Source organism: Pangasianodon hypophthalmus, chromosome 27 (assembly GCF_027358585.1).
Source record: "Pangasianodon hypophthalmus isolate fPanHyp1 chromosome 27, fPanHyp1.pri, whole genome shotgun sequence".
Classification (NCBI taxonomy): domain Eukaryota; kingdom Metazoa; phylum Chordata; class Actinopteri; order Siluriformes; family Pangasiidae; genus Pangasianodon; species Pangasianodon hypophthalmus.
This window is the reverse complement of record NC_069736.1, coordinates 3,592,663-3,607,912: the sequence shown is the minus strand read 5'-3', so window position 1 is coordinate 3,607,912 and position 15,250 is coordinate 3,592,663. Positions and strand designations below refer to the sequence as shown.

Here is a 15,250-nt window from a genome sequence, read left to right as displayed (position 1 = left end):
TTTTCTTCATCAGCAGCCAATGCAGAACATGGACAGATGCTAATGTGGGTAGTTAATTAGCGTTAGATAGCTGACCCGTACAATTTCAGATTATATAAATCAAGGTGAGCTAAGATTTAATGGTTATGATACCCACAGGAAATCAAAACATGATTGTCGTAAATAATGAATGTGTTTTAGGATTTTAAAAAAAGAGCTGAAATTCTTTGTATCTGGCAACACTGCCTATAAAACTGGTCACCACTAATGACACACAGTTTAGGACATGAATGGAATGTGTAATCAGCTACGTTTCCCATTTCTCCACCCGTTTTTGTGCCGAATTCCTGCTTTTTTCTTCAGTGCATATGTATGAGAAAGGGATTGTATAAACTGTGTGTTTAGGCTCGTACGCTAGTTTCATACATAACACACACAATGCAGCCTAATTGTGCTGCATTGTGTATAAAACGAACCCATCAGTTGGTCAAGCAGCTCAGCGTGTGAGGATTCAGCTCACGTCTCACACTAACCTCCCTCCACATTCATCAAACGAGGCTTCCTCATGCCCTCTCTCACATATATTCCATTATTGATCGCAGCTTGAAAGCAGTAACTATTGAGTTAAGCACCGTGTGTGATGCAGGGATTCCATGTTACGTTCCTAGAATCCAGCATTGAGCTTGTGTTATTAATCTGAAAACAAGACAAGAGATAAGTGCTCTCTGTGGACGAGAAGGTCAGATTTTAAACGATGGATATTTACAGGCATCATTCAAGGATGTGAACATGAAAGGAAAAGAGTCTTTCATATCACAAGCTTAAAAATAAACATTTTTGCTTCAGTGATGGTGTGACTTCTAACAAGTACTCGACTCGAAAACAAAGTTCAGCCCACAGTGAGACCTTCTCTTAGACGGTAAGCAGGGACGCTGATAGAGTTGAGGTCCGGAGAGACTGAGGTAATTTTCCGCCCAGTATGAAATAAGCCACTCATTCAGAGCAAAAGAAAAAAAAAGGGGGCCTTCAGGAATAAAAAACACACACACACCTATGATTGGTTGGCTGCGGTGTCAAATCTGGTTGACAATAGAGATTGCAGGGACGTGAACTCTCAGGTGGGCTTGCCGCTAACTGGATGATGAAAAGTGCTGAAAGTCTGCATGGTTCAAAAGTAAAAGCGCCCATATTATGTTTTAGCTTTTTTCACTTTAAAGTTTGGTGTCTCGGCTTTAGAGCAAATTTAACACATGAAGTTCAGCACCATTATATAAGGATATGATGTCATCACTGAATTCTCAAATCTGATTGGTCAGAAGGTGTTGATTTAATTTTCTATAAGAGCCGCTCTGACAGTGGTGCCTGCTGTATTTCAAATTACAGGTTTGTATTAAAGCGCTTGTTCGGATACTTTATTCTTTCTACAGTAACAGCTCATTCACAGGGACTTAGATATAGGGGCAGAAGATCCACATAATCTAAAGCTAATAATAAATGGATTAATTAATAAATAAAGAAAACCATAATCGCTGATATAGTAAAGCTTTCTGTGAGATTTTTTTTCCCCCACATATATGGAAGGAGTCTCCAGTGTCAGTGTTTGTAATAGAAAGGAAAGTGTTCAGGACAGAGAAGTTTATATTCTGTGGTTTCTTGGTAACATGGCAAGATGTCAGAAATTAAAAAAAAGAGAGGAGCTACTGTTTATAGCTGCTACAACGTAAGTGATAACAGGAATTAACTTGTTTTGTGGATATTCCACAACATTACTATAACTATAAATGGATTAAGATGTACGGTGTGTTTTATTAATAAATTATTAATATTTACTATTGCTGATGTATAGTAAGAGGAATAAACCACTTTGGGATGTACTGTTATTGGAAAATAATCAACCTCAGAGTGGTGACACTAACTCCTCTTCACATAATTGTTTATTTTCCTATAACGGCACACCCTGTCATATTTTATTCCTTACTTATTTGCACCCAATCTTCATTAAGATCAAATTCCAAGATGTGTGTCAATTACAATATTGAAAATTTTTTATGATAAATAATATGGTAACACTTCCTGTATTCAGAATGCATTATAAGTGTGTTTGTAATAATTTAAGTAGCATATGTTTTACAATATATTATATAATATCCCTGTGCCACGGGTGAGCCACGGGTTTCAGACAGAAACTTCTCCTGAGTCTTTTGCTCACCGTAACTTGTCTTTGATCCTTTCAGCTGTTGAATTAAGCCGTAGAGGTTTCATATTGCACTGTAAATCCAGATTATATGCATCACCGTTGTGGCGCAGCGCGAATGAGGATGAGACGTGTTTTTGCGCTGCTGGATGATGAATGAACTCAAAGAGTGTTTTGACAGCAGTCATCACTGCTTAGCTCGCACGGACACTATCACAGGCAGCCGACTAACAGAGCGGGCGATGGAATTGAACAGTAAACCGTAAAAAAAAAAATTGCAGGGAAGTGGTATGGACATTGAGCCGGAAAGAACTTGTTAAAGCTACGCCCAAATTCCAAAAGTAATTCTTCTGTCCCCCGTCTGTCTCTCTCTCTCTCTCTCTCTCTCTCTCGCTGAATGCACATGCCAATAGAAAATGGGGGCCACACCGTTCCAAGCTGATTTGCTCTGTTCAACACGGGATAATTAGCCAGACCATGCCAAAATGACACTCACAGTTTCTACTTTAACGGCTCCCAGTATCTCTGGCACACACACACACACACACACGTCTGTGTGACCTGCTGTAATCAATTAAGAAAACCATCCCAAACCCAGAGAACAGGTGCCAGCAAATGTTAATGAATTCATCCTCATCAACAGGCCTAGCGTGCCATGCTAACCGAATAAGCAACACCTACTTTAGCTAATGAATGAGCTAGCCACTGCAGTTGACAGCTTATTGAGAAACATATTGTGGGCCAGTGAAGGGTCTTTCGGAGGCACATCTGTATTCTGTGGAGACTGTTTTTTAGTCAGTATAGGACTGGATGGGCATGGGTTGCTAGTCAAGCCCCGGTGAAAAAAAATAATAAACATAAAAACGAAATGTCGAGAAGGTGCAACTTAACCAGGATGTACTTTACGTGTTTGGGAACAGCATGGCATGAATTTTAATTGCTTTATTTGCATGTTAACAGGCTTGCTCAGGGGGCAGTTCCCCCTCCTCTGCAGATGGCAAGGCCACAACCACCACTACCACGACCACCATCCCCCTCTTACACCAGGCAGCTGGCATTAACAGCATTCGCCACTGAGCCAGTGTGACATTTGCTAAACATATGATGGCGTTCCTGTGCAGGCAAGCCCATACCAAGCTTTAGGGTGTTTGCAAAGGTCAATTAATAAGCATAGTCAGTTCCCAGTAGCAGGTTTGTCCCGGTGTAATGATTCACTGTGTCATTCATATTGATTTGGACATTTGTGAATCAATAAATTTACCATACGCTCAGCTCTTTTTATTAATAATTTACTATTACTTCTTTTGCTTTATGTATCAGTTTTAGTAAAGGAGGTGTGGACAATATGTCTCACAATTTCAGTAAAGGAGGTGTGGCCAATATGCAGTTGTGGCCTCTGTGTATGGTATTCATAATAAAGGAGGTGTGGCTTTCGTTCCTGTCAGTCCCACTGATGGAGGTGTAGAGAATATGTCTCAGTGTCACAGGGTCCCAAAGTGTGGTCTCAGGGCCAGTCGGTTTTAGTAAAGTAGGTGTGGCTTGTGTTCATATCATTTGTAGTAAAGGAGGTGTGGCTTCTGTTGCTGTCAATCCCACTTAAGGAGACATGTCCTTGGTGCCTGTTAATCCTACAGAACAGAGCATGTCCTATGTTCCTGTCAGTCTCAGTAAAGTAGGTGTGACCTCTGTTTGACACTCCAAGTAAAGAAGATCTGGCTTCTTTTGCTGTCAGGCCCACTGAAGGAGGCGTGGCCTCTGTACCTGACATATTCAGGTTAGGATGTCTGGTCAGCCACAGTAAAGTAGGTGTGGTCTCTGTCTGTCAGTTTTACTAAAGTAGGTGTGGCGTCGTTTCTTGTCATTCATAGTAAAGAAGGTGTGGCTTCTGTTTTTCAGTCACACCAAAGGAGGCGTGGCCTCTTTGCCTGTCATTTTCAGGTGCAGTCTGTAGGTCTCTCAGTCCATGTGAAGAGAAGGACTTTTAGATGACCAGGTTGCATCTTCAAGGACATTTAATCACATCACAAAGGTCAATACGAGTTGTCTTGACAGACCTGACTCTGCTTATTGAGGTGACAGAGAACTTTGCAAAGAAATGAGAAGAGAGAGAGACCAGGAGGGTGCGGGCTGTGTTTACATGGTGATCTTTTCCATAAATGAAGTGCTAGTTCTGCATGGCTGCCGTTGTTGTGCCCATGCTAAAGACCCTGTCAAAGCAATTAATTTCCCCCTCCGCTTTGCTGAGCAATTAAACGCTCTTCCCTGTGTAATTACAGCACACACACAGAATGCAGAGTGCACGGGCAAACTTTAAATCTGTACGCTAAGATCACTCACCACTACACAAGCCTAGTAACTCCAGATGAGGAAAACTTAAGTGAGCTGCTCCATGCCACGTTTCACACTTTTCTCGAGAGGCTTCCTTTAATTCTCAGTATACCACAGGCACACTGGTAAAAATAGCACACATTTAGCCAAATGCTTGTTTTTGTGTTAAATGGTGACACTAAAGTATTGTTAATGGCTTTTATTGTGCCTTGGCAAAGTTATTGTTAGAGGAGAGGTTTGTGGAGTCTGTGATTTTCCTTAATTATAAATAAGGAAAGAAAAAAGTAAACTAAAATTCATTAAAACAGGTACTGTGTGAGTGTAGTATAGAAAAGTGCACAAGTAAGCTAATGCAGTTGTTTTCATTGTTCTCATGTCATGGGGTTTTCATGGTATCGAAAAATGGTTACATAAAATTAATAAATAAATAAATATTATAAAATATTACAATACTAAAAGCATTTTTTAAATATTAGTTTTAATAAAATCAAACCCTCAAATCCTTAGCTTTGTATTTGGATTAGAATCCTCCTCTTTTTTGCCAACTAAGTTAATATAATCAGTCGTCCAAGGACAGGGATGTAAAGCGGAATCATCAAATTAGGAAATTACATGCCATTTCATGTGTGATTTATTCTCATCACTTTCAGAGTATTAAAGTGAGCTGGCAGCCTCCTCCGGCCAACACACAGAACGGTTTCATCACCGGCTACAAGATCCGCTACCGTAAAACGGGCCGGCGAGGAGAGCAGGAAGCCATCGAACCCAACAACCTGTGGTATCTGTTCACAGGTGAGCAGTTTGTCTCTCTCCATTTCAATCCATTTATCCGTTTGTTACTTATTAATACCTGCTGGTGGATGTAAATCATCAAGGTTCAAATAAATAGCACCAACATATCATTTTCAACCATTAACATTTAGGCAAAATGTGAAAAGCTTTTTTAATTGGTAAATCTACTTTTCAGTATTTCTGAAAATAGATATGAAATAAAATGTGTTAAATAAAAAGTAAATAAAAAGTTCTTATATCAGTGAAGGGCAGTAAAGCCTTGGGGCCTGATAGTTTTCTGTACTGAATGAAATAAAGGTTTTAAAGCTTCCCAAACACACACACATTGAGACGCATAATGCAGGTTTCGTCCAAGGGATTTCATATAAAATTATTTTATAAAGCAATAAAGAAAGAAAAAGCAATAAACAGTTGCATTTAACCCCTTACACCCTCAGTTGTTCATTGTATATCATATTATTCATGTTTAAGTTGTTAACAAATATCTTTTGTTCTATTTTTTAGTAAATTGTAGCAATCTTTCGTAATCTTTTCAATATATTAATTGTTAAAGCTATAGTGAAATGTTTTTAGAGGAAAATTACTGCACAAATCAGATGTGATGACAGGACTTTCCTACAATAAACCAAAAAACAAACAAAAAAAACCAGGAAAAGCAGCTGGATAACAAGGCGAAAATTGTTCATAGTTAAGTAATGTAAGGTATATATTTAATAATTGTTTCTTGTGATTATGTGATCATTTCTACAGATGTTTTACAACACATTATGAGTTATGAGTACAGGAATCATAATAGGCTTTACTGACAAATCTGTTATAAAAAAAAAAAAGAATAAAACTCAGTTTTTACAAAAATCAAGAATATGTGAAGATATTAAATGTAAATTATATTAAATCTAATATAATGGATAATACCTACCCAGAACATAGATTCTGTGCTGATCATGTGATTTACAGTGGAAGATTATCTTTTGTGTTTTCCTCAGCAGAATTTCAGAGCATGTTAAGGAGGTCAGCATGAACCATACAGACACAAACAGCATGTGTTGTCTTAGCCGTAGCCTCCAGGGCGCTGAGAAACACTAGCGATCGCTGACACACACGAGCTCATTCTGATGTGACAGTGTTTATTTGAATAGAGTTTCTGAATTTGGAATGAATATAATATTCATAACCATTATTCCCATGATGATATCTTGCCACGTTTCCATTTCCTAAGGGATTCATTTCACGCTGGCGCTCGTGCATGCTATGCTAATTCCTGACACTCTGGGGCATTCAGACACAACTACGCCCCGCTGGAATAATTGCTGCTTTATATCTCAGTCGATGATGGAAATGCACGGTGATCCGTCTAGATGAGACTGCGAGACCTTGTTTACCTTGACGCTCTGAATGATGGTGTTTACTAATTACAATCCTGCATGCTAATCTCCTGATTCTTTATCTCACTCATGCATTTTACTCTTTCTTTTTCTTCTATTTTTCCCCTCACTTTTCTTTCACAGGGCTGGAAAAAGGCAGTCAGTACAGCTTTCAAGTGGCGGCCATGACGGTCAATGGCACAGGCCCTAGCAGCGAATGGTACACTGCAGAAACGCCAGAAAACGACCTTGATGGTGCGCAAGATAAAACACGCGCACACACACACACACACAATACACATTACAGTTTCCGGCTTTATGTTTCTGCTCGGCCTCAGAGAGGCTACTCATAACGTCTATTTGCCCCCACTGCCTTCCTTCAGCACATGTAAGATGATTAAATATTTATACTACCTTGATTGCTCCATTGTGTTTACTTTGCTCATTACATTTGGCAAAGAGCACATTTTGGCTAACAAATGAACTAGCCTGCGGCGGTAATGCTAGCGGGCTGTCCTTAGCCCCCCGTCTCAATGCAAGACGAGCTTTCTTACTGATCACACAGCAGCTGTTTTGGGCTGCCTCCAAATATGCTTCATCTTTCAAGGCTTTTTTGGATGCCTTCACTGCCAATCTGTTCTCATAACAAGTGTGTTAGCAGGAGCGTCTGATGCCAGGGTTGTTCCCAGGGCCACTCAGGAGTGATTGCATGTGATAGGTCTGTGTTTAACAGGGTCTAAATAGCTAGCAAGTCTTTTGGCAGGAATCTTGGCTGAGAGCTGATTGACTTTTAATACCTGTATACAGTAAATAATCTATTTTCATACACCCTTATACAATTATTTTCTTATTTTCACTTATTTAATAATGAAATGTTGTGTCTGCATTGTATCTTTTTCTTTGTGTTTCAGAGACCCAGGTTCCGAACCAGCCAAGCTCCCTGCATGTCCGGCCCCTTCCCAACAGCATCATCATGAGCTGGACACCCCCACTGAACCCCAACATTTTGGTGAGGGGTTACATCATTGGCTATGGCGTAGGGAGTCCCTATGCTGACACAGTACGAGTGGACAGCAAGCAGCGCTACTACTCCATTGAAAACTTAGGTAAGACTTCTAGAAAATAGACACAATTGTATGGCTGTTGTTTTGCATTAGACTGAACTGGACTGGTGGCCGGTATTGGACATTAGACAGGAGGGCTGTATCAGACTGAAGGGTTTTACCTGACTGAACTAGAGGACTATACTGGACTGGAGGACAATACTGGACTAAATGGCTGTACTAGACATTGGATTTGAAGGCTGTATTGGGCTTGGCTGGTGGTCTGTAGTGAACATTTGACTGGAATTCAGGAGTTCTGTATTAGACCTGGACTATTGGCCTTTATTAATCATTGGACTGGGGGGCTTTACTGGGCTGAAAAGTTTTGTATTAGCCTGGAGGACTGTATTGGACAGGAATTTTGTAATGTACATGAGGTCTGTGTTACACTGGTGGGTTGTATTAGACTTGAGTGCTGTCATAAACTAGGGCTATACTGGACAGGTGGCCTTCAGTGAACATTGGACCTGATGGCTATATTTGAGTGGAGGGCTGTAGTAGACTGGAAAGTTATATTAGAAGACAGCCACAGAGTAGAGGATTGTATTGGATTAGAGGGTTATATTAAACTGGTGGGGTGTATTAGTCTGGACTGGGTAGCTGAACAGTTTTGGACTGGTGGACTGTATTGACCATTGGAAGGTTGAAATAGACTAGAAGACTACCATGGGATAGAGGACGGTATTTGACTGGACTGGACTCAATTTGACTGGACTGGAAGGATTTTAAGACAATGGGGCTGTACAAGATGGGACTAGTTGCTTGTGTTGAGTATTGGAGGGTGGTTAGACTGGAAGGCTATATTAGACTTGAAGGATTGTGTTAGACTAGAGAATTGTATTGGACTGTATTGAAGGCTGTACTGAGAGAAATTGAATGGCTGCTCAAGCTTCATTTACACAGCCCATACACTCCATACAAGAAACTAATGGGATACGTCCCTGCTGCCTTTATCTCTCCATGCCAGACTTGGGTATATTTGTGTGAGTGTGTATACATGTGTGTTGGTGTGTGTGTGAGATGACTACTGCAGGCTGACATTGGGAAATATGTTTGTCTCTGCTAACTAATAGGCATGTTCAGTGGTTATTGTGAATGCGATTGTCTAAAATGAGCTGCGTCTCCATTGGGGATATGCTTAGGAAGGCTGAATTTGAAGGCAGACCTGATTCTACTTCTCAAATAATTCATGCTCTTTGCTTACACTCTCATGGGAGATCATTTATATAATTAAAGTGCTGAGAGGCTGCAGGCTATTACGTACTGTATGTTGTGTGACAAAACTGTTGCAAATCCACAGAAATACAGTGTGAATACACAGTGAAGCTGTGTGTGTAAGTGTATGCATATCTGAATACTTGTATGTAAGACAATTCATAAAAGTGATAAATGATTGTCTTAGTTAATGTCACACCATTTCTCCCTGACCTTTTACCTATCATTAGTAATAAATGCACTTTCTTTGAGGATTTTATTCCCATTAAGATGTTTGTTTTCCATCTTTTTTATCTCAACTACTTAATAGGACCAATTTGATGTGCCCCAGTATCAAAATAGGTTGCATAAATATGATTGAGAATTAAGCAAACTTTTCATGTTGTCAGCTAATTATTTAATGCCACAAACAAAAATAATTCTTTAATGATGTACTATTGAATTACGTGTTATATTGCTATTATTATTACTGGGGTTATTCCACACCGAGTTACTTTTCAGTCATTAAAATACTTTATTTTATTTTTATTGCCTCGACTGACATTACAACATGGCGTCTGAAAAAATGTAGCAGCAAAAGAAGTGGGGTGTAAATTCAATTTGAAAAAGCCTGCCGCTATTAGCATTTGAAAAGAGACAACAACAAATTGCCGGCTTTTAATATTCAGACAGAGCCTCACTCAGCAGAGCGATAATGAACCGTTAATGAATTTTGCCGAGCTTTCCAGTGCACGCTTAAACAGAGACACTTTCTGTGTTAAGGCATGCTAATGTTTTATTTATGCTGTTTTTAATATGATGCCTTGTTTGTCATTTCAAAATGAAAATGTTTCAGGAGGAACGTGTGTCTCTCTAAGGTGCTTGTTTAATAGTCTTGTGTTGTGACTGTGGAGTTGCAGGTGACAGATGATGACATGGTGATTCAGGCTCAGTCTGGAGCTCTGTCTCTTTCCCATGTAACCTTTTTTTTATAAATGTAATAAGCTGCACTGTATTTCTGCATTAGACTGGAGGACTGTATTGGACTGGATTGGAGGGCTGTATTGTACAGGCTGTATTGCACTAGATTGGACAGTTATATTGCATTGGACAGAATTGGATGGCTGTACTGGACTGGATTGGACAGTTGTACTGACCTAGACTGGACTGGATGGCTATACTGGCCATTACTTGAATGGAAGGCTGTATTGGACTGGACTGGAGGGCTGCATTGGGCAAGACTGGACTAGAGTGCTGTGTTTAGTTTGGGCTAGAGGGTGCTTTAGACTAGTGGGCTGTGCTAGATTGGACTGGAGGGCTGTATTGGAACGGACTGTACTATTGGCTTGAACTGGAGAACTGTATTAGACAGGAATGATAGGCTGTATTGCACTGGACTGGACTAGAGGGTGTTTTAGACTGGAGGGCTTTATTGGACTAGGACCAGTGAGGTGGGAGATTTGTGGGATTTGTGGGTGGGAGAGGTTGGAATTTGGTCAATATAGAAAATATATATTACTGGAAAAATGCCATTGGCCATGTTCTTTTTTTCATATTTCCATGCAAACAGTATACAACAAGGAAGGAAGGAAGGAAGGAAAAAGAAAAGGTGTTGTGAATGGTAATAATGTTAAAAATTGGAAGTCGTGGCTGGTGTAAACAACCAAACCTATGATCCTAGTAAAGTTAATGAGGCAGATTTATAGCAGTTTTATGTGTTTTCTGTGTCAGAACACCAAATCTCTCTCTCTCTCTCTCGCTCCCCCTCTCCCCACTTTATTGCTCCTGACCCAGGGTGATTTGACCCCTTCCTGCTATACCATTAGTGTAGAAAAAAACCCATGAGGCCATGTCCTTATCAATATTTTACACACAATCCTCAGGTTGCCATGGCAGCCATATTGAGCTGGATCTATCCAAGAGGAAAAGTATTTTTTTAAAGAAAATAGAAACAGAGCAAAGGGCAGTTTGCTTGTTTAGAGATTTAGCATGTGCAAACATAAGCTCAGATGGTGAATCTTTCAGGAGCTCTGCCAGACTGCATCACTGCATTTGGAAATTGTCTATGTGTATTATGATTATTGTATTTAAAAATTTAGCTTTTTTCTTCATCTACTTTGATGTGGAAAGTCCTGGTGTGACTGTAATGGACATGACACTCGAAATGACAACTGTCTCCATGTTTGTCAAGCAAAAAATCAAAGCCGAAAAAAATAACTAAAAACCCTTTAGACGTATGTACTTTGTGTATTTGTGATTATGTTGACACTGAAGCTGTATTTTGTTGGTTGGATTGTTTTTTTTTTTTTTTACATGGATATAATCTGTCTTTAAACTGTATTTACCTGTTTTTATATATTATTTTTTATGTATATAAATTTGACAATGATATGCCGACCACTTCCAGAATCTTCTTGACTTGGCTAGATGTTGTGAAGGAGCTTTTTTTTCACCAAGTAAAGAATTCTGCAATCATCCACTTTAGTTGTCTTCCGGGGTCTTCCAGGCCTTTTGGTGTTGCTGAGCTCGCCACTGCATTCCTTTATAAGAATGTACCAAATTGCTGATTTTGGCCGCTCCTAAAGTTTCTGCTATCTCTCTGAAAGGTCTGTTTTGTTTTGTTTTTCAGTCTAATGATGGCCTCCTTCACTTGCATTGACACCTCTTTGGACTGCATAGCAAGAGTTCCCAAATGCAAATTTAACGCTTGGAATCAACTCCAGACCTTTTATTTCCTTAATCTGTCATGTATTAACGAGGAAACGGGCCACATCTGGCCATAAAACTGCTCATCATTGTCCAATTACTTTTGAGCCAGTGAAAATGGAGGGACTGTGTAAAAAAAAAATGGCTGTAATTCCTAAATTATTAATGCAGTATTTTTTGTTAAACCCCTTGAATTAGAGCTAAAAGTCTACACTTCAATCACACCTTGATTGCTTCATTTCAAATCCATTGTGGTGATGTACAGAGGCAAAATTACAAAAATTACTTTCAAATACTTATACTTTCAAATACTTATGGACATGTCTGTACTTTTTAATGCTTAACCATTAATGATCATTTCATGCTTTTATATAAGACAATTTGAAGTGGTTGTGTTTTGGTTGTGTTGACATTTGATGTTAGCAGATTTGTCCAGTTATAAACATCTTTCCTTTTTCAATGAGGTAAATAATTTACCTAAACGGACATGACTGACCACAACAGAGGCCCTGCTACAGAAGCAATGATGATTCATGGTTAAAAAAAAACAGAATTGCTGAACTTCTGCATTTTACTTCGTACGTTGATTGATTCTGCTTTGGTCTTTTTCCAGTGCTCCATTCAGTCCTCTGAAATACCCTGCTAGGACCACAGTGCACCAGTGACCCCGATTTAGAGAATGGTCCAAAAGAGAAATAGTGCTGAGGAGAAAAACCAGTCCACACATACAGTTAGTCAATGCTGATCTCAAGATTCGAGGTTGCACCTGATCCACACACTGAGGCTGAAAATTCTCCTAACTGCCAAAAGGAACTGGCAACTCTCAGCTTCTTCCCACTAAACTTCCCTCTGGTCCATCTCTTTGTTTCCTCCTCTGGGTCTTGACACTTTCTTCCCCAGATGATTAATTTTGGCTCAATGGTTTTTATCCCACCAGAAAATTCTCCTCACGAACAAAAGAGTGTTGACGTGAGGGCTTTTCAGGGCCATTGTATGCTGCCTCAGTGATTAAACCAACCAATCTCTCTCTTTCTCTCTCTTTCTCTATCTCTCTCTCTCTCTCTCGGAATTCAGAGCCCAGCTCCCATTACGTGATCTCACTAAAGGCCTTCAATAATGCAGGAGAAGGTGTACCACTGTATGAGAGCGCTGTCACCAGATCCATGTCAGGTATGTCGCACATTCTCAACATGCACATCACATCTGGAACATTTTTCTTAACCTTGTGTGAAAAGTGTTACCCAAAATTTTGACTTCTTCATAGATAACATCATACAGCAGTGGTTTTGGCTGTACTGCACGATAACCTGTAAAATGATCACTAAAATGTATTGTTTCTCAAACTTAAATTATTAACATTGTGCTTTTGAATTCTTTTTGCAGAACTGTTGAATTATTATTAGAGTCAGAATGATCTGAGTCCATTTATTAACTGTTCTGAATGTGATATTCCTGTTCTGTGAAGATTTCATTGGACAGCTCCTTCCTTAATGTGAAACTACACTGCAGCTCTTGTAGGCTGTTTTTCTCTGATTACTAGTTAATGTGTTAATCATATTTATTCGAGTGTTTCCTCAGTAAATGCATTTTTAATGCTGTGGTCAGTTCTGATGTCTTGGGGGCTATGAGAAGTTTTGTGGTTGCTGTGTGGAACAGATATCACAGATAGATGGATGGTAGGACAGACAGCTGAATTAACAAGAATTGGACAAATGAATAGATGGATGGATGGATGGATGGATGGAAACATTTCTATATGGTATAACCTACAGATAATCTACAGATATGAATGGTGTAAATGGTGTAAAGTGTAACCTACAGATGAATTATCATAACGATAGATGGATGGATTGATGGATTGGATGGACAAGTGTATGGTTGGATGGATGGATGGATGGATGGAATGGACACAGAAAGTGGACAGACAGATGAATGGATGATTGGATGGACAAGGGGATGGATTGATGGATGTTTGGTTGGTTGGACATGTGGGTGGATCGATATACAGTATAAATCAACAGACAGTTGGATGATCAGAAAGTATAAATGGATGAATTGAAAGATGCATGAACAGACAGTGAATGGTGTAACTGGCAGATTAATTACCACAGACACAGATGGATGGATGGATGGATGTACAGATACATGATTGCACAGATAGACTTCTGGTTGGATAAATAGACGGAATGATGATTACCCAAAATAGATGTGTTTGATGTGTGACCATCTTCAGGTGTTCATTGAACATTAACCTGCACTGTTGTAGCAGTGTGATGTAAAAGTTGCCATTTGTTTAACAGTGTGTGAGAATGTAAGAAATATATTTATTAAATTTTATTAACAAATTAGAAATGTAGCTGCAGCAGTGATGAACAGTTTTGCAGAAATGCGCTCACATAAGTAACTGTAACTAGTGTTTCACACTCCCTCATCACTAATGTCATCATTTACTGTGTGTGTGTGTGCGTGTGTGTGTGTGTGTGTGTTGGGGGGGTTGGGGGGTTGGGGGGGCTGTGTGGAGAGAAAAGAGGAAGTGTATGGAGCGCTCAGAACACACATTCCTAGAGACCCACAAGACTTCCATACGAGATTTGGAGGCTTAGGCTTCCTTTTTTTCTTGGTCCCTTTCTCTCTCCTATTCCTGCACAGTAGGTCTCAGAGCGAAATCAAAGCTTCTAGCTCACGGTGTGTTTTGGTAAGGGGTTGATGATATTTCTTCTCTGGCTCCACACGTCGTCTCGGAGGTACGACTCAAAAATCAAGCACATTTTTGGTTTATTTGAGCTTCAACATGACGTGAGATACAAAAAAATGCCACAATAAAAATCCTCCCTTGAGCCTGTAATCGCTTTTGCTGCATTCATGAAACAGCCGGCAGGGTTTCAGCATCATGTACGGGATTTTATTATATCTATCACGTGAATCACACGCTGCTCCTTTGTGCTTTATTTGTCACTTTCTTTAGTGGCCTTGACTATAGTTCAGCGCTGTACAATATGAGATTTCCAAAAGCAAAACAAGCACTGTGGACGATTAGCTTGAGGATATTGTGAGGCTTATTCGGTTTCCATTAAATGCTTTCCATTCCCAAACAGCTTAAAATCACCATAGGAAATGCAGTGAGGGCAGGACACAATATTGAATATTGAAAGAAATAATCAGTAACGCAGTGTTCCTGTTATGAAACCTACTGTATATGGCTGAGCTTTATAGCACAGGAGTCTCATCGTAGGCATGAAATTATTACAGATACACACAAGAGTACACTCATTGAAAGACAGATAGTCAGCACCATTCATGATTAGTATTTATTATTGAGTCCATAATCATGCCGTGTCTCTTACGAAGGGCAAGCATGATAAATAGAAAAGCTGTGCCTGCCATTAACCAAGTCTATGGTTTAACCCATACAAACCTAACCTACGTACACACTAGCATGCAACAAAGCGAAAGGTGACTGTTCATTTTCTGTGTACTTATGTGTCACGGACCTGCAACAGCGGCAAGTGACAAAGCAGCATTTGAATTGACGTTGTCTAGTCTTTCTATTCTATGCAAATTAGATGTGACATGGTTAAACGATTGGCTTG

At 39.6% G+C, this 15,250-nt stretch overlaps 1 protein-coding gene and 1 long non-coding RNA gene across 4 annotated transcripts in view; one reads left to right on the top strand and one right to left on the bottom strand.

The window, feature by feature from the left end:
• Positions 1 to 15,250, top strand: part of dcc (DCC netrin 1 receptor) — a 218,970-nt gene that overhangs the window by 166,109 nt on the left and 37,611 nt on the right. For all 3 annotated transcript variants that reach the window (XM_026921883.3, XM_026921884.3, XM_026921886.3), the window contains exons 13-16: positions 5,152 to 5,293; positions 6,802 to 6,912; positions 7,569 to 7,763; positions 12,735 to 12,830. In XM_026921883.3, coding sequence (XP_026777684.3) covers positions 5,152 to 5,293; positions 6,802 to 6,912; positions 7,569 to 7,763; positions 12,735 to 12,830 — 544 coding nt within the window. The remainder of the gene's footprint in view (positions 1 to 5,151; positions 5,294 to 6,801; positions 6,913 to 7,568; positions 7,764 to 12,734; positions 12,831 to 15,250) is intronic.
• The window catches only part of LOC128317574 (uncharacterized), a 41,094-nt gene that overhangs the window by 12,316 nt on the left and 13,528 nt on the right, over positions 1 to 15,250 (bottom strand). The window lies entirely within an intron of this gene.